This window comes from Oncorhynchus mykiss, chromosome 9 (genome assembly GCF_013265735.2).
Source record: "Oncorhynchus mykiss isolate Arlee chromosome 9, USDA_OmykA_1.1, whole genome shotgun sequence".
Classification (NCBI taxonomy): Eukaryota; Metazoa; Chordata; class Actinopteri; order Salmoniformes; family Salmonidae; genus Oncorhynchus; species Oncorhynchus mykiss.
The window spans coordinates 4,184,138-4,211,240 of NC_048573.1; the positions used below are offsets into that span (position 1 = coordinate 4,184,138).

The 27,103-nt window shown below is 47.9% G+C and overlaps 1 protein-coding gene across 1 annotated transcript; it reads left to right on the plus strand.

Annotated features, from left to right (window-relative positions):
• Positions 1-982: 982 nt before the first annotated feature.
• LOC110532883 (hepatoma-derived growth factor-related protein 2) lies at positions 983-23,840 on the plus strand. Its single transcript, XM_036987119.1, has 13 exons — positions 983-1,112; positions 5,099-5,206; positions 5,470-5,531; positions 6,965-7,100; positions 7,233-7,307; positions 7,423-7,617; positions 7,767-7,845; positions 7,949-8,916; positions 12,398-12,507; positions 12,710-13,987; positions 14,307-14,445; positions 14,829-14,930; positions 21,997-23,840. Exons 2-13 carry the CDS (start codon positions 5,123-5,125, stop codon positions 22,330-22,332), a joined length of 3,564 nt encoding a protein of 1,187 aa, XP_036843014.1. The 5' UTR covers positions 983-1,112; positions 5,099-5,122; the 3' UTR covers positions 22,333-23,840.
• The last annotated feature ends 3,263 nt before the right edge of the window (positions 23,841-27,103 follow it).

Genomic DNA, 27,103 nt, shown 5'->3' on the forward strand with positions numbered 1-27,103 from the left:
AAGAGAGGTAAGGCAATAAATAGGCCATAGTGGCGAAGTAATTAGCAATTAAACACTGGAGTGATAGATGTGCAGAAGATGAATGTGCAAGTAGAGATACTGGGGTGAGAAGGAGCAAAATAAATAACAGTATGGGGATGAGGTAGTTGGGTGGGCTATTTACAGATGGGCTATGTACAGGTGCAGTGATCTGTGAGCTTCTCTGACAGCTGGTGCTTAAAGCTAGTGAGGGAGATGTGAGTCTCCAGCTGCAGTGATTTTTGCAGTTCGTTCCAGTCATTGGCAGCAGAGAACTGGAAGGAAAGGCAGCCAAAGAGGAATTGGCTTTGGGGGTGACCGTTGAAATATACCTGCTGGAGCACGTGCTACGGGTGGGTGCTGGTTTAGGTTTAGAAACTCTGTGAGTAAAGTTTCATTTCATCTTCAGCTCTGGCTAAAATGTTCAACTGGTATGCATTCGTTTTATAGTTAACGTTATGTCCTTTATACTGCGAAGTATGTCCCCCCCTGGCATGCCCTCCTGGTACGGCCGCCATAATGGCTAGAATGGATCCATGTCAAGTTAACGTGAGCTTTGACTTCGTAGTAGGTTAGGATAATTAACGCAGCAGGTTATGAGAATTAACGTAGCAGGTTATGAGAATTAGGGTTAGTTTAGAAAAAGGGTTAGGGTTAGCTGAAATGCAATAAACAATAACGTTCATTTGACAAAAGATGGAATACGATCTAGCCATGACCCAGTCCAGCGGAGGGCGGGAGTGAGACCTGTGTGAAGCTAGCAACATATTGAAGTATGGCCCACAATGCAATTTACAAGTCTAATAAATCAGATGTATACTGTTTTGTGTCAAATTAATTATTGTATTTAAAAATATATATATTTATAACAACATTCCAAACTATTTTAGAATTAATTCGTCCAAATGTGTCATAATTCCACTATTTGTATCCGTTTTTGAATCGATTTCAAAGGGGAGACTTTTATTTTGAAGTCGAACCGCATATTTCCCCGGTTGTTTGGTATTGTAGCTAACTTCACACAGGTGAGTTACATTCAATTCCTGCTGCGAGTCACAGGCACGCCTTTACAACTCGGGGCCACTTGTTTTCTGGTAAGAAATTTTAACAACACGCATGCATATTATTTTCATTGTTTTGTAACTAGACTGTCTAGCTACAATGCATTATTGTGTGTCAAAGTTAGCAATCTAATAACGGAGAAATGATACAACGTAGTTCCGTTTTCAATGACTCGGCGTGCTAATTATATAGATAGCCTCGTAAACATGACCTATCTTAATATATAGCAAAAAGACGCGAAAGAATCAAGCACATTTGTGAGCTCCGAGCTATTAAACGTGTCAGTCTACGAGGGTGTAATATGAAGGCAGCCACATAAACATGTTATTGACTGACCATTGCATGGCTTCCAGTTGTTCTCGCTAACTGGCGGAGGGAAGAGTGTTTGTTTGGCTGGTGGTTCGTGTTCTCACTTTGCGACAAATGGCGCCCAAGCCTCCCAATACTCTTTGAGTGTCAATGAGTACACTTACATGCACATGACAATGCAATTATTTTGGACAGTCAGATGCATGTAATAGTTAGTTAACGTTTACATGCTTTGCCAGAACGTTTTTTCCCCTAGTAATCCTGCCTTAAATGGACAGTTGCGTGCATCTGAAATCAGGCCACTTAAATGGGACTTTTGATAAATGTAGAAAATCGCCAATCAAAATAAACGTAATACCAAAGTGACTTATGTTTTGAGAAGTGTCTTTGATAATGAGTTCGGACGTAGACTGCACAAGAATATAAAGGCTGCATGTAAAGTGTTGGTCCCATATTTCATGAGCTGAAATAAAAGATTCCAGACATTTTCTGTAGGCACAAAAAGCTTATTACTATGAAATTGTGCCCAAATTTATTTACATCCCTCTCAGTGAGCATTTCTCCTTTGCCAATATAATCCATCCACCCGGTGTGGCTTATAAGGAAGCTGATTAATAGGCATAATCAATACGTAAATGTTCCTGAAAGACATCTAAACCCGTTTTTGCTTTGGGGTATTGTGCATTTTTTAAATTCTAGAACAAGGCTGTAAAGCAGGATGTAAATAGTCAAGGGGTCTGAATACTTGTGCACATGTGCTGGTGCTGGTGTAACCAGTATGAAATGGCTAGCTTAGTTAGCAGGGTGCGCGCTAATAGTGTTTTCAATCGGTGACGTCACCCGCTCTGAGACCTTGATGTAGTGGTTCCCCTTTGCTCTGCAAGGGCCGCTGCTTTTGTGGAGCGATGGGTAACGGTGCTTCGTGGGTGACTGTTGTTGATGTGTGCAGAGGGTCCTTGGTTCGAGCCCAGGTAGGGACGAGGAGAGGGACGGAAGCAAAACTGTTATGCTGGGGACAGTAAAGGGCCACTCTAAAATATGAATTTTTGTCACAACGCAATGTCTCTAGTTGAGGGAGTGTAAGAATGTCCAACAGAGCTGTTGCCAGATAATTTAATGTTCATTTCTCTACTATAAGTCGTTTTTGGAGAATTTGTCAGTACGTCCAACCGGTCTCAACCGTAGACCACGTGTAACCACGACAACCCAGGACCTCCGCATCCGGCTTCTTCACCTGTGGGATCTTCTGAGACCAGCCACCCAGACAGCTGATGAAACTGGGTTTGCTCGTCGTCCTCACCTGGGTCTTGGCCTGACTGCAGTTTGGCGTCGTAACCGACTTCAGTGGGCAAATGTTCCCTTTCGATGGCCACTGGCATGCTGGAGAAGTCTGCTCTTCACGGATGAGTCCTGGTTTCAACTGTAGCAGGAATATGGCAGACTGTGTATGGCGTTGTGTGGGCGGTGAGGTTTGCTGATGTCAGGTGGGAGTGAAGGACACTGTTTGCTAGCGTAGCCAGCTAGTCCTAAGGAGGAATCTGGTACACAACAGGCAGGAGCGACACCGTGTGCCAGCTAGGTAGACTGTGTCCTCAGCCCCCCCCCCCCCCCCCAGTTCTGTTAACGGTGAGGGTAGGTGGGAGCCGAAGGACCCTGCCTCCCACTGGTCCGCTGGCCGTCTCCCCGGCGGGCCGGTCCGCTACACACCAGTATCACTAGTCAGTCGTACATCGTTAACGTTATTCTCATCATTTCTAATCTACGATGTTTGATTACAGTCATTTCTGTTAATCAATTTTATTATTTATTATTCCTATTGTTGTCATTGTCTGAGTGGACACGTTGTTTACAGAGACCACGAGCTTGTGAGGAACAAGTTTTGGTTTATTTCATTCCTTTTACCAGTTTTGCTTGGCTCCTGTCAATCTTCAGCAAGGATATGCATCTTATTATATATTTTTTGTCGGGTACAGCCCTAGAATACGTGTGTGTGTGTGTAGGGAGTAATTTTTTTGTATTTGTCTATAAAAAAAAAAATATCACAACTTATTTCAACATATTGATCCTGAATTTGGACATTCTAAAAGCAGTGTTATGACATAAATCACCATGGCAACCGGAAGCAGCAACAGTATCATTTTCAATGTGTGAACTAAATGGTCCCTTTTTTTTAAAAGGATTTTTCAACCGGATTCATCAGGTAAAAACTACTGAATGAGCCCCAAAAAAATGTGCTGGGATCGATTTCGATGATATGAAACGGTGAAGATGTGTTTTTTTGTGTCCTGGCTTACTTTGTTACTGTGAATGTCTTACACTGTGTGGTCCCGACAGCTAGCTCTTTGTTACTGTGAATGTCTTACACTGTGTGGTCCCGACAGCTAGCTCTTTGTTACTGTGAATGTCTTACACTGTGTGGTCCCGACAGCTAGCTCTTTGTTACTGTGAATGTCTTACACTGTGTGGTCCCGACAGCTAGCTCTTTGTTACTGTGAATGTCTTACACTGTGTGGTCCCGACAGCTAGCTCTTTGTTACTGTGAATGTCTTACACTGTGTGGTCCCGACAGCTAGCTCTTTGTTACTGTGAATGTCTTACACTGTGTGGTCCCGACAGCTAGCTCTTTGTTACTGTGAATGTCTTGCACTGTGTGGTCCCGACAGCTAGCTCTTTGTTACTGTGAATGTCTTGCACTGTGTGGTCCCGACAGCTAGCTCTTTGTTACTGTGAATGTCTTGCACTGTGTGGTCCCGACAGCTAGCTCTTTGTTACTGTGAATGTCTTGCACTGTGTGGTTCCTGACAGCTAGCTCTTTGTTACTGTGAATGTCTTACACTGTGTGGTCCCGACAGCTAGCTCTTTGTTACTGTGAATGTCTAACACTGTGTGGTCCTGACAGCTAGCTCTTTGTTACTGTGAATGTCTTGCACTGTGTGGTCCCGACAGCTAGCTCTTTGTTACTGTGAATGTCTTGCACTGTGTGGTCCCGACAGCTAGCTCTTTGTTACTGTGAATGTCTTGCACTGTGTGGTCCCGACAGCTAGCTCTTTGTTACTGTGAATGTCTTGCACTGTGTGGTCCCGACAGCTAGCTCTTTGTTACTGTGAATGTCTTACACTGTGTGGTCCCGACAGCTAGCTCTTTGTTACTGTGAATGTCTTGCACTGTGTGGTCCCGACAGCTAGCTCTTTGTTACTGTGAATGTCTTACACTGTGTGGTCCTGACAGCTAGCTCTTTGTCACTGTGAATGTCTTGCACTGTGTGGTCCCGACAGCTAGCTCTTTGTTACTGTGAATGTCTTACACTGTGTGGTCCCGACAGCTAGCTCTTTGTTACTGTGAATGTCTTGCACTGTGTGGTCCTGACAGCTAGCTCTTTGTTACTGTGAATGTCTTACACTGTGTGGTCCCGACAGCTAGCTCTTTGTTTACCATTCACTTCCTGTTGAGGGCTAACTTAGCAAGCTTGGGTTCTGATAAAGAGTTCCACAGTTGCGCTAAACTCACGAGGCAGTTATATTCTTCAAGAATCAATGTGTTTTATATCGTTCATTGACGTCAAAATTGTAGCAACTGAAGATGTGTTTTTTTTTATTTTTACGATGTCTGTTTTGCAAAGCAACTGCCTCTCCTCCACTAGTGTTTAGTGACGTGTCTGTCCTGTCAGCTGATCTCTATCGGGGCGACCTTCTCTCTCTCCTCTCCACAGTATGAGAAGTACTGCTGCAGCAGGATGCCAGGCAAGGCAGCAGACACGTTCCAACCTGGGGACTTGGTCTTCGCCAAGATGAGGGGCTTCCCCCATTGGCCGGCCAGGGTGAGTCTAACACACACCGACTGTCTGCTGATGTAGTTGACAAACCTTTTGTATTTGACCACGTTTTACTCCCTAATGGCTAGTTATGATTTTGTCTCGTTACTGCAAATCCCCAACCGGCTCAGGAGAGGAAGATGGTCGAGACAGACGATAGTGTCTGTTTCTCCTACAGATAGTAGTGTCTGTGTTTCTCCTACAGATAGATAAACAGTGTCTGTGTTTCTCCTACAGATAGATAAACAGTGTCTGTGTTTCTCCTACAGATCGCCCGGGGCGAGAGCTCTAAGAAGAAGGTTCCAGTGTTTTTCTTTGGAACTCACCAGACGTAAGTAGAGGAGGCTTCCTTTCTGTCCTTCCTCCCTATTCTTCCTGCCCTTCCTTCCTATCCTTCCTTCCTATCGTTCCTATCCTTCCTTCCTGTCCTTCCTGTCCTTCCTGTCCTTCCTGTCCTTCCTGTCCTTCCTGTCCTTCCTGTCCTTCCTGTCCTTCCTGTCCTTCCTGTCCTTCCTGTCCTTCCTGTCCTTCCTGTCCTTCCTGTCCTTCCTTTCCTTCCTGTCCTTCCTTCCTGTCCTTCCTATCCTTCCTGTCCTTCCTTCCTGTCCTTCCTTCCTGTCCTTCCTTCCTGTCCTTCCTTCCTGTCCTTCCTTCCTGTCCTTCCTGTCCTTTCTTCCCTTCCTTCCTATCCTTCCTTCCTATCGTTCCTATTCTTCCTTCCTGTCCTTTCTGTCCTTCCTGTCCTTTCTGTCCTTTCTGTCCTTCCTTCCTGTCCTTTCTGTCCTTCCTTCCTGTCCTTTCTGTCCTTCCTTCCTGTCCTTCCTGTCCTTCCTTCCTGTCCTTCCTTCCTGACCTTCATGTCCTTCGTGTCCTTCCTTCCTGTCCTTCCAGACCACAGCTGATTTACTGATGCAGCTTTTTAAACCTTTTATTTAACTAGTCAGTTAAGAACATTCTTATTTACAATAAATAAAATATAAATATAGGACAAAACAAACATCACAAAAAGAGAGAACACCACATAAAGAGAGATCGAAAACAACAACATAGCAAGGCAGCAAGACAACCTAACAGCAACATGGTAGCAGCACAAAACATGGTATACACATTATTGGGCACAGACAACAGCACAAAGGTTAAGAAGGTAGAGACAACAATACATCACACAAAGCAGCCACAACGGTCAGTCAGAGAGTCCATGACTGAGTCTCTGAATGAAGAGATGGAGATAAAACTGTCCCGTTTGAGTGTTTGTTGCAGCTCGTTCCAGTCGCGAACTGAAAAGACGAGAGACCCAGGGACGGGAATATTTTTTAAATAGTTACTCCAATAACATAATTTATTATTATTATTATTAATGATCATTGTTGTTATTATTTTTAATCATTATTGTTATTAATCATTGTTATTATTAATATATTTATTTTTTTAAACAGCATTTATCAATATGTATTATTATCGTTATTATGTATTTCTTATACATGTTGTTATTTATTGTCTCATTATTAATTATAGTTATTTTTTTTTCAAATCATTATGTATTATTACTTTATTATTCTCATATTATGATTTATTCTCATTATTATAATTTATCATGGTTATTACATGCTAGTAGTCTCCAATTGGAAGTGTCTGATTGGTTTGTACTGACTGTAAGTCACTCTAGATAAGTGTCTGATAAAGGACCAAAAGGGGAATTTGATGATTTCTGTCATTCTGTTCTTGTTTGTGGACCGAGTCGTCTTCTTCTTCTGTCGTTCCCAGAGCATCCATACCCACTGAAAATATAGTGACCTACGTAGGCAACAAGGGCAGATATGGGAAAGGAGTGCGCATTAGAGGTTTCACAGAGGGAATGTGGGAGATAGAGAACACTCCTAGAGTATGCAGCAAACAGAAGGTGAGGAGGACACACACACACTCTCTCTTTCACACACACACTCTCTCTCGCTCTCTGACACACCTCCCTCCATGTAGTGAATTGGAATGTCTCTCGCTCTCAGCTCAGTCTCTGTTTCTCCGTCTGAAACAGGTGGGTGTTACCCCAGCTAAAAAAGAGCAAGCAGAAAAAAAGCCAGACCCGTCCAAGACATCTGCAGCGGTCAAAGTGAGTCAACTGTCCGGCTGTGATACAGACAGTAGCTATATAATAGTAGAAAATAACTAATATAATATATTATTTTTTTTACTTCAACTTACAGATGTCCACCTCCCTTAAACAGGCCCCAATAAAGGCCCCTAAAACACAAGCGAAGACTATCAAGACAGTGGCAGTGACGGCCCCGGGAAACAAGGCGTTACCGGGAAACAAGGCGTTACCGGGAAACAAGGCGTTACCGGGAAACAGAAAAACGTCTGCCGACGGTCGACAGAGGACCGACACGCCGGCCAACACAAGAGCCGAGAAAAGGAAAAAGGTATGGAGGGGAACGCACCAATGTTTCTAAACTTAACATTTAACTGTCGAACCTAGAAGTATAAAATATGTTTAATTGCCAGTGTATAAACGTGTTTACAAATCGATTTAAAGATCAATAACCTCTGCTATGCTAATTCGTGTCATTAGATGGGAATGTATTCTACCCAGGACGAGCCTGTCCAAGGGCAGAAGACAGCCCCGGCCAGTTCAGCTGTAATCCCACCAGGTAAAGAACGTTGCCACTCTGTCAGCCATTTTGTATCCGTCATATCAATGTGGTGTCATGGGACAGGGATTCTAAAATGGCCGCCCTGTTCTGGTCTCCACAGCCAGCAAGAAGACGAGATTGACGGAGGAGAAAAGCTCGTCCACTCCAAAGAGCGAGAAGACCACAGAAGAGAGAAAGAAACAGGAGGAGAGTAGAGGGAGGAAGAGGAAAAAGGATGAGGGAGAGAAGATAAAGGAAGTTGGTGTTGAAGAGGGAAAGATTGAAGTCAGTAAGATGAGGAAGGTGGAAAGTTTAGAAACAGACAAACAAGTAATCCACAAGGAAGAGGTTAAGGGGGACGAAGAGGAGGAAGAGGAGGGTGGGGTACCAGTGAAGGGGAACGAAGAGGAGGAGGGTGGGGTACCAGTGAAGGGGAACGAAGAGGAGGAGGCTGGGGTAGCAGTGAAGGGGAACGAGGAGGAGGAGGGTGGGGTACCAGTGAAGGGGAACGAGGAGGAGGAGGGTGGGGTACCAGTGAAGGGGAACGAAGAGGAGGGTGGGGTACCAGTGAAGGGGAACGAAGAGGAGGAGACTGGGGTACCAGTGAAGGGGAACGAAGAGGAGGAGGCTGGGGTACCAGTGAAGGAGAACGAGGAGGAGGAGGCTGGGGTACCAGTGAAGGGGAACGAGGAGGAGGAGGCTGGGGTACCAGTGAAGGGGAACGAGGAGGAGGAGGCTGGGTTAGCAGTGAAGGGGAACGAGGAGGAGGAGGCTGGGTTAGCAGTGAAGGGGAACGAGGAGGAGGAGGCTGGGTTAGCAGTGAAGGGGAACGAAAAGGAGGAGGCTGGGTTAGCAGTGAAGGGGAACGAAGAGGAGGAGGCTGGGTTAGCAGTGAAGGGGAACGAAGAGGAGGAGGCTGGGTTAGCAGTGAAGGGGAACGAAGAGGAGGAGGCTGGGGTAGCAGTGAAGGGGAACGAAGAGGAGGAGGCTGGGGTAGCAGTGAAGGAGGAGGCTGGGGTAGCAGTGAAAGGGCACGAAGTGAAGGAGACCGATACTGTCACAGAGATCAGTCCTGGTCAGGATGAAGAGGTGAGTGCTCTCTGACAGGTCCCAAATGGCCCCCTATTCCCTACAGCATTGTCACCATACTAGAATTTTGACCCTAATATCAGGTTTAGTATTACAATACTTGATATAGTCACGATATTTGATAGGAAAAAGATGCCTAAACGATACCACGGCAACAAAAGATGGCACATTAGCCAAAGTCCCAGAATGGCACTGGATCCACTGGACAGGTAAACTCAGCTACTGCTCTGTTCAATCGTTGGCCATCTTGAATTCAATATCACTGGACAGGTGAACTCAGCTACTGCTCTGTTCAATCGTTGGCCATCTTGAATTCAATATCACTGGACAGGTAAACTCGGCTACTGCTCTGTTCAATCGTTGGCCATCTTGAATTCAATATCACTGGACAGGTGAACTCAGCTACTGCTCTGTTCAATCGTTGGCCATCTTGAATTCAATATCATGACGATAGATATATATATATATATATTTTAATAAATTATACTCTGAGCAAAAAATATAAACGGAACATGTAAAAAGTGTTGGTCACATTTTTTTTTTATGAGCTGAAATTAAAAGATCCCCGAAAACTTCTGGGTGCACAAGAAGCTTCTTTCTTGTTTGTTTACATCCCTGTTAGTGAGCCGAGATAATCCTTCTTCCTGACGTGTGGGCATACCAAGAAGCTGATTAAACACCATGATCATTACACGGGTGCACCTTGGGCTTGGGACAATAAAAAGGCTACTCTTAAAATGTGCAGTTTTGTCACACAACACAATGCCACAGATGTCTCGAGTTTGAGGGAGTTTGCAATTGGAATGCTGACTGCAGGAATGTCCACCAGAGTTGTTGCCAAATAATTTAATGTTCATTTCTCTACCATAAGCCGCTTCCAATATCGTTTTAGAGAAGTTGGCAGTAGGTCCAACCGGCCTCACAACCGCAGACCACGTGTATGGCGTCGTGTGGGCGAGCGGTTTCCTGTTGTGAACAGAGTGCCCCGTGGTGGTGGGGTTATGGTATGGGGCAGGCATAAGCTACAGACAATGAACACAATTTTATAGATGGCAATTTGAATGCACAGAGATACCGTTTGGTGATCCTGAGGCCCGTTGTCGTGCCATTCATCCACCGCCATCACCTCATGTTTCAGCATGATAATGCACGGCCCCATGTCGCAAGGACCTGGACACAATTCCTGGAAGCTGAAAATGTCCCAGTTCTTCCATGGCCTGAATACTCACCAGACATGTCACCCATTGAGCATGTTTGGAATGCTCTGGATCGACGTGTACGACAGCGTGTTCCAGTTCTCACCAACATCCAGCAACTTCATACAGCCATTGAAGAGGAGTGGGACAACATTCCACAGGCCACAATCAACAGCCTGATCAACTCTGTGTGAAGGAGATGGGTAGCGCTGCACGAGGCAAATGGTGATCACACCAGATACTGACCGGTTTTCTGATCACACCAGATACTGACCGGTTTTCTGATCACACCAGATACTGACTGGTTTTCTGATCACACCCCTACCTTTTTTAAGGTGTCTGTGACCAACAGATGCATATCTGTATTCCCAGTCATGTGAAATCCATAGATTAGGACTAATTAATTTATTTAAATTGACTGATTTCCTTATGAACTATAACTCAGTAAAATTGTTAATTGTTCCACGTTGCTTTTTATATTTTTGTTCAGTATACAATTTTTTAAATATTTTGCAGTCCAGACTCCCAGGCTATCAGTGAGTTAGTGAAGCTAACATGATGCAGCCCAGACTCCCAGGCTAGCAGTGAGTTAGTGGAGCTAACATGATGCAGCCCAGACTCCCAGTACAGGCTAGCAGTGAGTTAGTGGAGCTAACATGATGCAGCCCAGACTCCCAGTACAGGCTAGCAGTGAGTTAGTGGAGCTAACATGATGCAGCCCAGACTCCCAGTGCAGGCTAGCAGTGAGTTAGTGGAGCTAACATGATGCAGTCCAGACTCCCAGGCTAGCAGTGAGTCAGTGGAGCTAACATGATGCAGCCCAGACTCCCAAGCTAGCAGTGAGTTAGTGGAGCTAACATGGTGCAGCCCAGACTCCCAGGCTAGCAGTGAGTTAGTGGAGCTAACATGATGCAGCCCAGACTCCCAGTACAGGCTAGCAGTGAGTTAGTGGAGCTAACATGATGCAGCCCAGACTCCCCAGTACAGGCTAGCAGTGAGTTAGTGGAGCTAACATGATACAGCCCAGACTCCCAGTACAGGCTAGCAGTGAGTTAGTGGAGCTAACATAATACAGCCCAGACACCCAGTACAGGCTAGCAGTGAGTTAGTGGAGCTAACATGATGCAGCCCAGACTCCCAGTACAGGCTAGCAGTGAGTTAGTGAAGCTAACATGATGCAGCCCAGACTCCCAGGCTAGCAGTGAGTTAGTGGAGCTAACATGATGCAGCCCAGACTCCCAGTACAGGCTAGCAGTGAGTTAGTGGAGCTAACATGATGCAGCCCAGACTCCCAGTACAGGCTAGCAGTGAGTTAGTGGAGCTAACATGATGCAGCCCAGACTCCCAGTACAGGCTAGCAGTGAGTTAGTGGAGCTAACATGATACAGCCCAGACTCCCAGTACAGGCTAGCAGTGAGTTAGTGGAGCTAACATGATGCAGCCCAGACTCCCAGTACAGGCTAGCAGTGAGTTAGTGGAGCTAACATGATGCAGCCCAGACTCCCCAGTACAGGCTAGCAGTGAGTTAGTGGAGCTAACATGATACAGCCCAGACTCCCAGTACAGGCTAGCAGTGAGTTAGTGGAGCTAACATGATGCAGCCCAGACTCCCAGTACAGGCTAGCAGTGAGTTAGTGGAGCTAACATGATACAGCCCAGACTCCCAGTACAGGCTAGCAGTGAGTTAGTGGAGCTAACATGATACAGCCCAGACTCCCAGTACAGGCTAGCAGTGAGTTAGTGGAGCTAACATGATACAGCCCAGACTCCCAGTACAGGCTAGCAGTGAGTTAGTGGAGCTAACATGATACAGCCCAGACTCCCAGTACAGGCTAGCAGTGAGTTAGTGGAGCTAACATGATACAGCCCAGACTCCCAGTACAGGCTAGCAGTGAGTTAGTGGAGCTAACATGATACAGCCCAGACTCCCAGGCTAGCAGTGAGTTAGTGGAGCAGACAGGGTGCCGGCTATAAGAGGTCGGCTATGCTGATATACAGGCTTGATCTTTGAGACACTCTTGGCAGAAAGTAACACAAATTTTAGTCCCGAACCGTTTTTCATGTTCTAGTGTGGAAGTACAGAAGTGTGGGTATACCGTGAGTTATAGCTAGTTATATAGTTATAAGGTATACCGTGCAACACTCGTTCTCTATCTATCCCTACTTTTAACTATATAGAGTGTCGTTTGAAGTGCAGACCAGGCCAACTGTCCAATATTAGTGAAGATTGATAGTGATGTAATATCCTGTTAGTGAAATCACATCCTGTTTGTGTGTGTGCGCAGCGTCGGCGGCGTCTGGCGGCCAGGAGAGAGAGTGTCCTGAAGTCTCTACAAGGACTTCTCACTAGAAGGAAGGGCCTGAGAAGACACAGCCTTAAACCTACACGGACACCGTGAGCACACACCTCATGAATACACACACACCTCATGAATACACACACACCTTATGAATACACACACACACTGCCCTACACTGCTCTGAGCAGACACACACACACGCACTGCCCTACACTGCTCTGAGCAGACACACACACACACACACACTGCCCCACACTGCTCTGAAATAATCAACTTTTTTTTTCTTCCTTTCATCAGGAAAAATGGAGCTGGAGGGAAGAAAGCTGAAGAGAAGAAGAGTAGAAAGACAGGTGGGCAGAAAAGGGACAGAAAAACAGCGAGTAAGACAGCAGGCGGCAAGACAGCAGGCGGCAAGACAGCAGGCGGCAAGACAGCAGGCGGCAAGACAGCAGGCGGCAAGACAGCAGGCGGCAAGACAGCAGGCGGCAAGACAGCAGGCGGCAAGGCAGCAGGCGGCAAGGCAACGGACAGGAAGAAAACAGATGAGAAGGTGGAAAGTACGAAAACGGAAGTAAAAAAATTGGAAGGCAAAAAAACTGAATGTAAGAAACCAGAACAAAAGATGGAGAAGAAAGTGGAGAGCAAGAAATCAGCGGAGGCTAAGAAGTCGGACTCGACCCGGGCGGAGGCTAAGAAGTCGGACTCGACCCGGGCGGAGGCTAAGAAGTCGGACTCGACCCGGGCGGAGGCTAAGAAGTCGGACTCGACCCGGGCGGAGGCTAAGAAGTCGGACTCGACCCGGGCGGAGGCTAAGAAGTCGGACTCGAGCCGGGCGGAGGCTAAGAAGTCGGACTCGAGCCGGGCGGAGGCTAAGAAGTCGGACTCGAGCCGGGCGGAGGCTAAGAAGTCGGACTCGAGCCGGGCGGAGGCTAAGAAGTCGGACTCGAGCCGGGCGGAGGCTAAGAAGTCGGACTCGACCCGGGCGGAGGCTAAGAAGTCGGACTCGAGCCGGGCGGAGGCTAAGAAGTCGGACTCGAGCCGGGCGGAGGCTAAGAAGTCGGACTCGAGCCGGGCGGAGGCTAAGAAGTCGGACTCGAGCCGGGCGCAGGCTAAGAAGTCGGACTCGAGCCGGGCGGAGGCTAAGAAGTCGGACTCGAGCCGGGCGGAGGCTAAGAAGTCGGACTCGAGCCGGGCGGAGGCTAAGAAGTCGGACTCGAGCCGGGCGGAGGCTAAGAAGTCGGACTCGAGCCGGGCGGAGGCTAAGAAGTCGGACTCGAGCCGGGCGGAGGCTAAGAAGTCGGACTCGAGCCGGGCGGAGGCTAAGTCGTCGGACTCGAGCCGGGCGGAGGCTAAGTCGTCGGACTCGAGCCGGGCGGAGGCTAAGTCGTCGGACTCGAGCCGGGCGGAGGCTAAGTCGTCGGACTCGAGCCGGGCGGAGGCTAAGTCGTCGGACTCGAGCCGGGCGGAGGCTACGAAGTCCGACTCGACCCGGGCGGAGGCTACGAAGTCCGAAGCCAAGAAACTGGAGACAGAACAGGTAGAGAGACGACAGGAGGAGGAGCCTAAATCACCTCAGTGAGTACAGGAATGAATAACCCGTCTGTCCTACCTGTCTCCCCTGTACCTGTCTTTTATCTACCTGTCCGGTACCTGTCGGCTTGCCTGTCTATGTCGGTGATCATAACTAACCATTGGTTGTCTTGTCTGTACCAGGAGAGGTGTACTAGGATGAATAATCTGTCTGTCCTACCTGTCTGCCCTGTCTCCCCTGTAACTGTTTTTTATCTACCTGTCTGCCTGTCTCCCCTGTACCTGTCTTTTATCTACCGGTCTGCCTGTCTGCCTGTACCTGTCGGTGATCATAACTAACCATTGGTTGTCTTGTCTGTACCAGGAGAGGTGTACCAGGGGACGGCCAGAAAGCAGACAGCGTGTCTAAGCTACATGCCACTAAAGAATCTTTCAGTCTGACAGACTCTACCCTGCACCGAATACACGGAGACATACGCATCTCTCTGAAGACGGACAACCCTGTGAGTCACACGCACAACCTTTGATCTGTTTGAGAAATGGAACCTTTTACCCCCCCACACCCCCATCCATCAGGACATTAGTCGGTGTCTGATAGTTCTGAACCAACTCACTATGGTCTATATAACGTCTCTCTCTCTCTGTGTGTCGCTGTGTGTCTCTGTGTGTCTCTCTCTCACTGTCTCTCTTTTTCTCTGTGTGTCTCTGTGTGGCTCTCTCTCACTCTCTCTCTTTTTCTCTGTGTGTCTCTGTGTGTGTCTGTCTCTGTCTCTCTGTCTGTATGTCTTTTTCTCTGTGTGTCTCTGTGTGTCTCTGTCTGTCTCTGTGTGTCTCTGTGTCTCTCTCTCTCTCTCTCTCTCTGTCTGTCTGTCTCTCTGTCTCTCAGGACATTAGTAAGTGTCTGACAGCGCTGGACCAACTCAGTATGGTCTATGTAACATCACAACACGTCCAGAGACACAGTGAACTCATCACTACGCTCAGAAAGGTACGACTGCTACCATCAACATCCAATAAAACACCTGACTTAGTGCTTTCGGAAAGTACCCAGACCCTTTGTTACGTTATGAATTAAATAAACAATCGTCAATCTACACACATAATGACAAAGCAAAAAATCTGGTTTTAGAAGTTTTTGCAAATTTATTACAAATTCAGTCTTCAGACCCTTTACTCAGTACTTTGTTGAAGCACCTTTGGCAGCGATTACAGAATCGAGTCTTCTTGGGTATGATGCTACAAGCTTGGCACACCTGTATTTGAGGAGTTTCTCCCATTCTTCTCTGCAGATCCTCTCAAGTTCTATTAGGTTGGATGGGGAGCGTCGCTGCACAGCTATTTTCAGGTCTCTCCAGAGATGTTCCGATCGGGTTCAAGTCCGGGCTCTGGCTGGGCCACTCAAGGACATTCAGAGACTTGTCCTGAAGCCACTCCTGTGTTTTCTTGGCTGTGTGCTTAGGGTCGTTGTCCTTTTGGAAGGTGAAACTTTACCCCAGTCTGAGGTCCTGAAAGCTCTGGAGCAGATTTTCATCCAGGATCTCTCTGTACTTTTGCTCTGTTAATCTTTCCCTCGATCCTGACTGTCTCCCAGTCCCTGCCGCTGAAAAACATCCCCACAGCATGATGCTGCCACCACCATGCTTCACCGTAGTGATGCTGCCACCACCATGCTTCACCGTAGGGATGGTATTGGGTTTCCTCTAGACGTGAAGCTTGGCGTTCAGGACCAAGTGTTCAATCTTGGTTTCATCAGACCAGAGAATCTTGTTTCTCATGGTCTTTGAGTCTTTAGGTGCCTTTTGGAAAACTCCTAGCGGTCTGTCATGTGCCTTTTACTGAGGAGTGGCTTCCATCTGGCCACTCTACCATAAAGGCCTGATTGGTGGAGCGCTGCAGAGATGGTTGTCCTACTGGAAGGTTCTCCCATCTCCACAGAGGAACTCTGGAGCTCTGTCAGAGTGACCATTGGGTTCTTGGTCACCTCCCTAACCAAGGCCCTTCTCCCCTGAGTGCTCAGTTTGGCCGGGCGGCCAGCTCTAGGAAGAGTCTTGGTGGTTCCAAACTTCTTTCATTTAAGAATGATGGAGGCCACTGTGTTCTTGGGGACCTTCAATGCTGCAGAAATGTTTTGGTACCCTTCCCCAGATCTGTGCCTCGACACCATTCTGTCTTTGAGCTCTAAAAACAATTACTTCGACCTCATGGCTTGGTTTTTGCTCTGACATGCACTGTCAACTGTGGGACCTTATATAGACAGGTGTTTGCCTTTCCAAATCATGTCCAATCAATTTACTTTACCACAGGTGGACTCCAGTCAAGTTGTAGAAACATCTCAAGGATGATCAATGGAAACAGGATGCACCTGAGCCAAATGTCAAGTCCCATAGCAAAGGGTCTGAATACTTATGTAAATAAGGTTTTTCTGTTTTTTACTTTTAATACATTTTCCTAAATGTCTAAACTTGTTTTCGCTTTGTCATTATGGAGTATTGTGTGTAGATTGAATAAAATGTTTTAAGTAATACATTTTGGAATAAGGCCAGAATTTAACAAAATGTTGAAAAAGTCAAGGGATCTGAACACTTTCCGAACACAGCTGACGTACAGAACCAGGCGAACAGAACCAGGCGAACAGCTGACGTACAGAACCAGGCACACACTGCTGACGTACAGAACCAGGCACACAGCTGACGTACAGAACCAGGCACACACAGCTGACGTACAGAACCGGGCGAACACAGCTGACGTACAGAACCAGGCACACAGCTGACGTACAGAACCAGGCACACAGCTGACGTACAGAACCAGGCACACAGCTGACGTACAGAACCAGGCGAACACAGCTGACGTACAGAACCAGGCACACAGCTGACGTACAGAACCAGGCGAACAGAACCAGGCGAACACAGCTGACGTACAGAACCAGGAACACAGCTGACGTACAGAACCAGGAACACAGCTGACGTACAGAACCAGGCGAACAGAACCAGGCGAACACAGCTGACGTACAGAACCAGGCGAACAGAACCAGGCGAACACAGCTGACGTACAGAACCAGGCAAACGGAACCAGGCACACACTGCTGACGTACAGAACCAGGCGAACACAGCTGACGTACAGAACCAGGCACACACTGCTGACGTACAGAACCAGGCACACAGCTGACGTACAGAACCAGGCACACACAGCTGACGTACAGAACCAGGCACACAGCTGACGTACAGAACCAGGCGCACAGCTGACGAACAGAACCAGGCACACAGCTGACGTACAGAACCAGGCACACAGCTGACGTACAGAACCAGGCACACAGCTGACGTACAGAACCAGGCACACAGCTGACGTACAGAACCAGGCGCACAGCTGACGTACAGAACCAGGCGCACAGCTGACGTACAGAACCAGGCGCACAGCTGACGTACAGAACCAGGCGCACAGCTGACGTACAGAACCAGGTGAACAGAACCAGGCACACAGCTGACGTGCAGAACCAGGCACACACAGCTGACGTACAGAATCAGGCACACACAGCTGACGTACAGAACCAGGCACACACAGCTGACGTACAGAATCAGGCACACACAGCTGACGTACAGAACCAGGCACACACAGCTGACGTACAGAACCAGGCACACACAGCTGACGTGCAGAACCAGGCACACACAGCTAACGTGCAGAACCAGGCACACACAGCTGACGTACAGAACCAGGCGAACAGCTGACGTACAGAACCAGGCACACAGCTGACATACAGAACCAGGCACACACAGCTGACGTACAGAACCAGGCACACACAGCTGACGTACAGAACCAGGCACACACAGCTGACGTACAGAACCAGGCACACACAGCTGACGTGCAGAACCAGGCACACACAGCTAACGTGCAGAACCAGGCGAACAGCTGACGTACAGAACCAGGCGAACAGCTGACGTACAGAACCAGGCACACAGCTGACATACAGAACCAGGCACACAGCTGACATACAGAACCAGGCACACAGCTGACATACAGAACCAGGCACACAGCTGACATACAGAACCAGGCACACAGCTGACGTACAGAACCAGGCACACAGCTGACGTACAGAACCAGGCACACAGCTGACATACAGAACCAGGCGAACAGAACCAGGCACACACAGCTGACGTACAGAACCAGGCACACAGCTGACGTACAGAACCAGGCACACAGCTGACATACAGAACCAGGCGAACAGAACCAGGCACACACAGCTGACGTACAGAACCAGGCACACAGTTGACGTACAGAACCAGGCGAACACAGCTGACGTACAGAACCAGGCACACAGCTGACGTACAGAACCAGGCGAACACAGCTGACGTGCAGAACCAGGCACACACTGCTGACGTACAGAACCAGGCACACACAGCTGACGTACAGAACCAGGCACACACAGCTGACGTACAGAACCAGGCGAACACAGCTGACGTGCAGAACCAGGCGAACACAGCTGACGTGCAGAACCAGGCACACAGCTGACGTACAGAACCAGGCACACAGCTGACGTACAGAACCAGGCACACAGCTGACGTACAGAACCAGGCACACAGCTGACGTACAGAACCAGGCGAACACAGCTGACGTACAGAACCAGGCACACAGCTGACGTACAGAACCAGGCGAACAGAACCAGGCGAACAGAACCAGGCACACAGCTGACGTACAGAACCAGGCACACAGCTGACATACAGAACCAGGCGAACAAAACCAGGCGAACAGAACCAGGCACACACAGCTGACGTACAGAACCAGGCGAACACAGCTGACGTACAGAACCAGACGAACACAGCTGACGTACAGAACCAGGCGAACACAGCTGACGTACAGAACCAGGCACACACTGCTGACGTACAGAACCAGGCACACAGCTGACGTACAGAACCAGGCACACACAGCTGACGTACAGAACCAGGCGCACAGCTGACGAACAGAACCAGGCACACAGCTGACGTACAGAACCAGGCACACAGCTGACGTACAGAACCAGGCACAGCTGACGTACAGAACCAGGCACACAGCTGACGTACAGAACCAGGCGCACAGCTGACGTACAGAACCAGGCGCACAGCTGACGTACAGAACCAGGCGCACAGCTGACGTACAGAACCAGGCGAACAGAACCAGGCACACAGCTGACGTGCAGAACCAGGCACACACAGCTGACGTACAGAATCAGGCACACACAGCTGACGTACAGAACCAGGCACACACAGCTGACGTACAGAATCAGGCACACACAGCTGACGTACAGAACCAGGCACACACAGCTGACGTACAGAACCAGGCACACACAACTGACGTACAGAACCAGGCACACACAGCTGACGTGCAGAACCAGGCACACACAGCTAACGTGCAGAACCAGGCACACACAGCTGACGTACAGAACCAGGCGAACAGCTGACGTACAGAACCAGGCACACAGCTGACATACAGAACCAGGCACACACAGCTGACGTACAGAACCAGGCACACACAGCTGACGTACAGAACCAGGCACACACAGCTGACGTGCAGAACCAGGCACACACAGCTAACGTGCAGAACCAGGCGAACAGCTGACGTACAGAACCAGGCGAACAGCTGACGTACAGAACCAGGCACACAGCTGACGTACAGAACCAGGCACACAGCTGACATACAGAACCAGGCACACAGCTGACATACAGAACCAGGCACACAGCTGACATACAGAACCAGGCACACAGCTGACGTACAGAACCAGGCGAACAGCTGACGTACAGAATCAGGCACACACAGCTGACGTACAGAATCAGGCACACACAGCTGACGTACAGAATCAGGCACACACAGCTGACGTACAGAACCAGGCACACAGCTGACGTACAGAACCAGGCGAACAGCTGACGTACAGAACCAGGCACACAGCTGACGTACAGAACCAGGCACACAGCTGACGTACAGAACCAGGCACACAGCTGACGTACAGAACCAGGCACACAGCTGACGTACAGAACCAGGCACACAGCTGACGTACAGAACCAGGCACACAGCTGACGTACAGAACCAGGCACACAGCTGACGTACAGAACCAGGCACACAGCTGACGTACAGAACCAGGCACACAGCTGACGTACAGAACCAGGCACACACAGCTGACGTACAGAACCAGGCACACACAGCTGACGTACAGAACCAGGCACACACAGCTGACGTACAGAACCAGGCACACACAGCTGACGTACAGAACCAGGCACACAGCTGACATACAGAACCAGGCACACAGCTGACGTACAGAACCAGGCGAACAGAACCAGGCGAACAGAACCAGGCACACAGCTGACGTACAGAACCAGGCACACAGCTGACGTACAGAACCAGGCACACAGCTGACATACAGAACCAGGCGAACAGAACCAGGCACACACAGCTGACGTACAGAACCAGGCGAACACAGCTGACGTACAGAACCAGGCGAACACAGCTGACGTACAGAACCAGGCGAACAGAACCAGGCACACAGCTGACGTACAGAACCAGGCACACAGCTGACATACAGAACCAGGCGAACAGAACCAGGCACACACAGCTGACGTACAGAACCAGGCACACAGCTGACGTACAGAACCAGGCACACAGCTGACATACAGAACCAGGCGAACAGAACCAGGCACACACAGCTGACGTACAGAACCAGGCACACAGTTGACGTACAGAACCAGGCGAACACAGCTGACGTACAGAACCAGGCACACAGCTGACGTACAGAACCAGGCGAACACAGCTGACGTACAGAACCAGGCACACAGCTGACGTACAGAACCAGGCGAACACAGCTGACGTGCAGAACCAGGCGCACAGCTGACGTACAGAACCAGGCGAACACAGCTGACGTACAGAACCAGGCGAACACAGCTGACGTACAGAACCAGGCGAACACAGCTGACGTACAGAACCAGGCGAACACAGCTGACGTACAGAACCAGGCGAACACAGCTGACGTACAGAACCAGGCGAACACAGCTGACGTACAGAACCAGGCGAACACAGCTGACGTACAGAACCAGGCACACAGCTGACGTACAGAACCAGGCACACAGCTGACGTACAGAACCAGGCACACAGCTGACATACAGAACCAGGCACACAGCTGACGTACAGAACCAGGCGAACAGAACCAGGCGAACAGAACCAGGCACACAGCTGACGTACAGAACCAGGCACACAGCTGACATACAGAACCAGGCGAACAAAACCAGGCGAACAGAACCAGGCACACACAGCTGACGTACAGAACCAGGCGAACACAGCTGACATACAGAACCAGGCAAACACAGCTGACGTACAGAACCAGGCAAACAGAACCAGGCACACAGCTGACGTACAGAACCAGGCTAAAGTTTGGACACACCTACTCATTCCAGGGTTCTAGAACACCTACTCATTCCAGCATTTTTCTTTATTTTGACTATTTTCTACATTGTAGAATAATAGTGAAGACACAGTACAAATAAAACCCCTTGAATGAGTAGGTGTGTCCAAACTTTAGACTGGTACTGTACATCCAGTAACTACACGCACACACCTGACAGATCCAATAACTACACACACACACACACCTGACAGATCCAATAACTACACACACACACACACCTGACAGATCCAATAACTACACACACACACACACACCTGACAGATCCAATAACTACACACACACACACCTGACAGATCCAATAACTACACACACCTGACAGATCCAATAACTACACACACCTGACAGATCCAATAACTACACACACCTGACAGATACAATAACTACACACACACACACACACCTGACAGATCCAATAACTACACACACACACACCTGACAGATCCAATAACTACACACACCTGACAGATCCAATAACTACACACACCTGACAGATACAATAACTACACACACACACACACCTGACAGATCCAATAACTACACACACACACACACACACCCAATAACTACACACATCCACACACTCTTCACTCCTTTACCACGTACACACACCTAACCCCACCTGTGTGCTTCCCAGATGCGTCGTTTCCGCAGTAACCAGGACGTGATGGACAAGGCATCGATGCTCTACAACCGCTTCAAGAATGCATTCCTATTGGTTAGCGACAAGGATAACGTCATCAGCCCCGAGTTCCTCCGCTCGCTCCTGGAGGAGAAAGAGAGGGAGGAGGAGGAGAGGGTGGAGAGATGGAGGGAGAAACAGAAGAGGAGAGGAGAGGTTCTGCAGGAGGTTCGCAGGAGAATGAGTCAACTGGAGGAGAGGAGGGGAGGAGAGAAGGGGATCGTGACTGAGAAGAAGGAAGAGGAGGTGCCAGAGGAGGTGCCAGAGGGTGGGAGCTCCGAACTCCAATAGCCTCATCCTGAGCTCCACTGTGAGAAACGGAGCAGGGTGAAGTTGCCCCTAGACTCTGATCTTGGTGCAGGTTACAATTTTCGACCACTAATGGTTGAAGGTTAGTATTTGGGGAGGGAAACTGATTCTAGATGTGTGACAGAACAATGGAACATACAGAACAATGGAACATACAGAACAATGGAACATACCAACTCAGAATCAGAGGGGGTGAACACGGAACATACCAGCTGTCCAACTGGGGTTATGATGTTTCTTAACCCTCTCTTGTCCAATCAGAGTATTTGGACAACCTCCTCACCCATATTCATTGGACGTTTTGCAATGGAAAAGGACAACGAGTGTTTTTATTATTTTCAATTTTTATTTTTTATTGGACAAATTCAGGGTGTTTAGGTCTTCTAGTGAATAGGGCTCGGGTGTTTTCCTAAAGACAGACTCACCTGGGGAGTGTGTTATGTCTCCTCCTTTCCCTGAGGCTGAGAGGAGAGAAGAAGCCCTACTTATAGGATGTAGAAACCAGGGAACAGTTCAGTCTACACACGTTTTTACTCTCCTGATGTTTATTTTTTTATATATCCACCTTTGTATGTTCTCTTAAATACTATACTTAGTGTGGTTTGTATAGTTTTTAACGGTGTTGTATAGACGACGTTCTACTTCGCCTGGATTCTTACTGAGCTTGTACTCCTGCAGTAAGTAGCCAAGTTGGTTATTGCTTTAGGCCAGATGGCTAGTTGCCTAAAGCAGGTCTGGTTGCCTGGTAATATTACCCTTCAGGGTATCTCCTTCAATAGCCATCACTGCTCATGGTTGTAACCCCCCCCCCCCCCCCCCACCCTCAGGGCCAGACAGTAGCACACAAGTTAAGAGTCTGGCTGGTCATCTGATTCAGGACAGACGGCATTATATTTGAACCTGGGACAGACGGCATTATATTTGAACCTGGGACAGACGGCATTATATTTGAACCTGGGACAGACGGCATTATATTTGAACCTCTTATTCAACTGCAGTGACCCTTGTTTTCATACACACACAGAGACACAGACAGGCAGAGACACAGACAGGCAGAGACACAGACAGGCAGAGACACAGACAGGCAGAGACACAGACAGGCGTTGGTACTGTTCTGTGAAATGGTTTTAAAGGGGAACACACTTTGGTTTTTGACACTGTGGAGTAGATTTGTGTTACACTTGACCTTTTTAGATGTGTTTTACAGTTGTCATTTTCACTGGTAAAAAAAAAAAAAATGTTAGTATTAATTCAGTTTACACTGTTGGTCAATAAAGCCGTTCTGTCACGCAATAAATGAGCATTAGTTCAGGTTACACAGTCGGTCAATAAACCCGTTCTACATTTAAAATGAGATTCCGATGGTTTCTTGAGTGTTTTAGGGATGGACACGGTTATTAGAACGGACGTTTAGTATCATATTACTTGCTAGCTTTTTATTGTTGTAGAAGGAAAATAAATAGGCCTATGAAAATAAAGTATTTGTCTAAAAATGTAATACAATTATGTGACATTGCTACATAGCATACAACGATTTGACATTTGATGACAGTTTTTTGTGAGGGTGGGTCAACAGCCGTTAAAACACCTGTCGCTTGGTTCTCGGTCAGTCGAAGCAGAAACGGCGCGGTGTGTTGCGGGAGATTTCTAATCGATACAAAATGGAATTAAAATGATGGCTACAATGATCAACCAACAGGTAAGCGGTTTTTAATATGTAACCTTTGTTTAAACTAGGCAAGTCCAGTCAAGAACAAATTCTTATATTTACAATGACGGCCAAACACGGACGACGCTGGACCAATGGTGTTCCGCCCTAGGGGGACTCTCAATCACGGCCGGTTGTGATACAGACTGGATTCGAACCAGGGTGCCTCTAACACTGAGACGCAGTGTCTGTAGACCGCTGCGCCACTCGGGAATATGAATGGAGTTGTTGTAGACGAGGATGAGAAGCACAGCAAAATGGACTCAATTCGACTTGCTAAATTATCTACCTAGCTGACTACATTAGCTGGCTACTTACTGTAGGTAGGTAGCATCTTAACATACGGCAGGCCTCGAACCCTCGACCTTCGAGCCCGAGGTCCGGCCCGCTATCTACTGTGCCGTAAAAACATGCTCTTGCGGCAGAGTCGATTTCCGCGTTTATAAACCCAGGGTCGTTACACCACATTTGATGCAGTCAAGACACGACCAGATGGGATGTAAGGTAACCTATGGCAGCAGCCAGCTTGTCTCACTAGCGTGAGTCGGAATGGCTACTCTTGTTCGCGCTAAATTCAAAAGGGCTTTATTAGCATAGGAAACATATGTTAACTTTGCCAAAACAACTGAAATAGACCATTAACAAAAGTGGGTAACACCAGCGTCATAGTGCGTTATGACACGGTCATAATCTGTTATATTGCCATAACACTGTCATGACACATAATTAGACCTGTTGTGACACATTACAATATTTTATGGCTGGTTATGACACCTACATAAGTGTCAAAACCCACAAAGCCAACCACACGGCTGGTCCCAGGCAGTTGTTGTATTTTGAACACAAGTCCACAAGCGAAGGGAAAAAGGTTGAGAGAGAGCATAGATGCGAGAATGAATTATACACACAACAAACAAAATGGTTTATATAGCGTATATATCGCGTAAAAGTCCCTCTAGCGGTCTACTCCGAGTTCAGGGCACTCTCGTCTGAGTTGTACCAGAGCGCGGAATAAGTGATGAATTAAAAACACTCAACACCGGTTGAATATGTCCGGTGTCACCAACGCTCGGAATAACACGAAAACAGCCTAACCGGATTTGCCAGGGCGAGTCAAACGGTCCCGAGTGAGGTGTTCTCTCATTATGTGTCTGGATGTTGAGAGTCAATGTTGGCCAGTTAGCTTGGGTGCTTTTGACATCCGTTGTGAGGATCAACCTCCTGGGCCAGAGCGACCACGGTGCGCTCTGAACGCAACGCGTTTACGAACGCAACGCGTTTACGAACGCCTACGGAGCGCACTCCGAGCACACGGTGACTGTTAGTCATCTTTCCGTGTGATCAGGTAGTGTATTCATTCCGTCGATTCGGTTAAAACGTTTCTAGGTGATTACACTCTCTATATCAGGTAGGTGCGGGCAAGAGTGTGCAAAGGCGGTATTGAATGTCACGGGCTGTCCATGTGTCACTCTCTGTCTTCTCAAATGTGTCTCTCGACCTGTGTGCACCTACGTTGTAAACTTTCATTCATAGGCTAGTTTGTAGCAACCTCATGATGGGTACAGGGAACATTCTAGTATCATGTAGTAACCTAAACCCATCACTGTTACATTGAACTGGGTGAATGACAGTAACCTAAACCTGTCACTGTTACATTGAACTGGGTGAATATGAATGACAGTAACCTAAACCCGTCACTGTTACATTGAACTGGGTGAATATGAATGACAGTAACCTAAACCTGTCACTGTTACATTGAACTGGGTGAATATGAATGACAGTAACCTAAACCTGTCACTGTTACATTGAACTGGGTGAATATGAATGACAGTAACCCGGGTGAATATGAATGACAGTAACCCGGGTGAATATGAATGACAGTAACCCGGGTGAATATGAATGACAGTAACCTGGGTGAATATGAATGACAGTAACCCGGGTGAATATGAATGACAGTAACCCGGGTGAATATGAATGACAGTAACCCGGGTGAATATGAATGACAGTAACCTGGGTGAATATGAATGTCAATAACCCGGGTGAATATGAATGACAGTAACCTGGGTGAATATGAATGACAGTAACCCGGGTGAATATGAATGGCAGTAACCCGGGTGAATATGAATGACAGTAACCTGGGTGAATATGAATGTCAATAACCCGGGTGAATATGAATGACAGTAACCTGGGAGAATATGAATGACAGTAACCCGGGTGAATATGAATGACAGTAACCCGGGTGAATATGAATGACAGTAACCCGGGAGAATATGAATGACAGTAACCCGGGTGAATATGAATGACAGTAACCCGGGTGAATATGAATGACAGTAACCCGGGTGAATCATCCAGTATGCTGTAATAGAAATAAGGCCAGGCTCATTAAATAAATAAATGTATCGTCCTTCTTAATCGTAAAGGACACGATCGCCACTGGTGTCAACACCATGTTTATGTTGTATAATTAACAAGTTCTGAAATTGACCATATTTAACTGTAATTGCGCTTCAGACATTGATGTCAGACTTGCACCTCCCCGATGCTCTGTTGCTGATGGGATGAATGCAGGAGCAGATTTCAGGAGCAGGACAAGACACCCTCGTTTGGACTGTTGACTGATACAGAGCTGTGAGAAAGTCCCCCGGAATCTCTGGTTCTCCTTAAGCTGCAATGACTCCAACCAAACGCTTCCTGTAGTTGTGGGCCAGTCTCTCACGTCTCTGTGGAGGAAGTTTACTGTGGCAGCAATGACTCCAACCAACCGCTTCCTGTAGTTGTGGACCAGTCTCTCACGTCTCTGTGGAGGAAGTTTACTGTGGCAGCAATGACTCCAACCAAACATTGTCTTGTTGCATGACCCAGCTGTGCTTCAGCTCACAGAGGGATAAATATGGGTTGAAATTTTACAATGGTGTTCGTTCTTCACTGGTTGCCCCTTTTTTCTTGTGGCAACAGGTCACACGTCTTGCTGCTGTGATGTCACACTGTGGGATTTTACTTTTACTTTCATTCTTGGTGTATCTGTGTAATCTGAGGGAAATATGT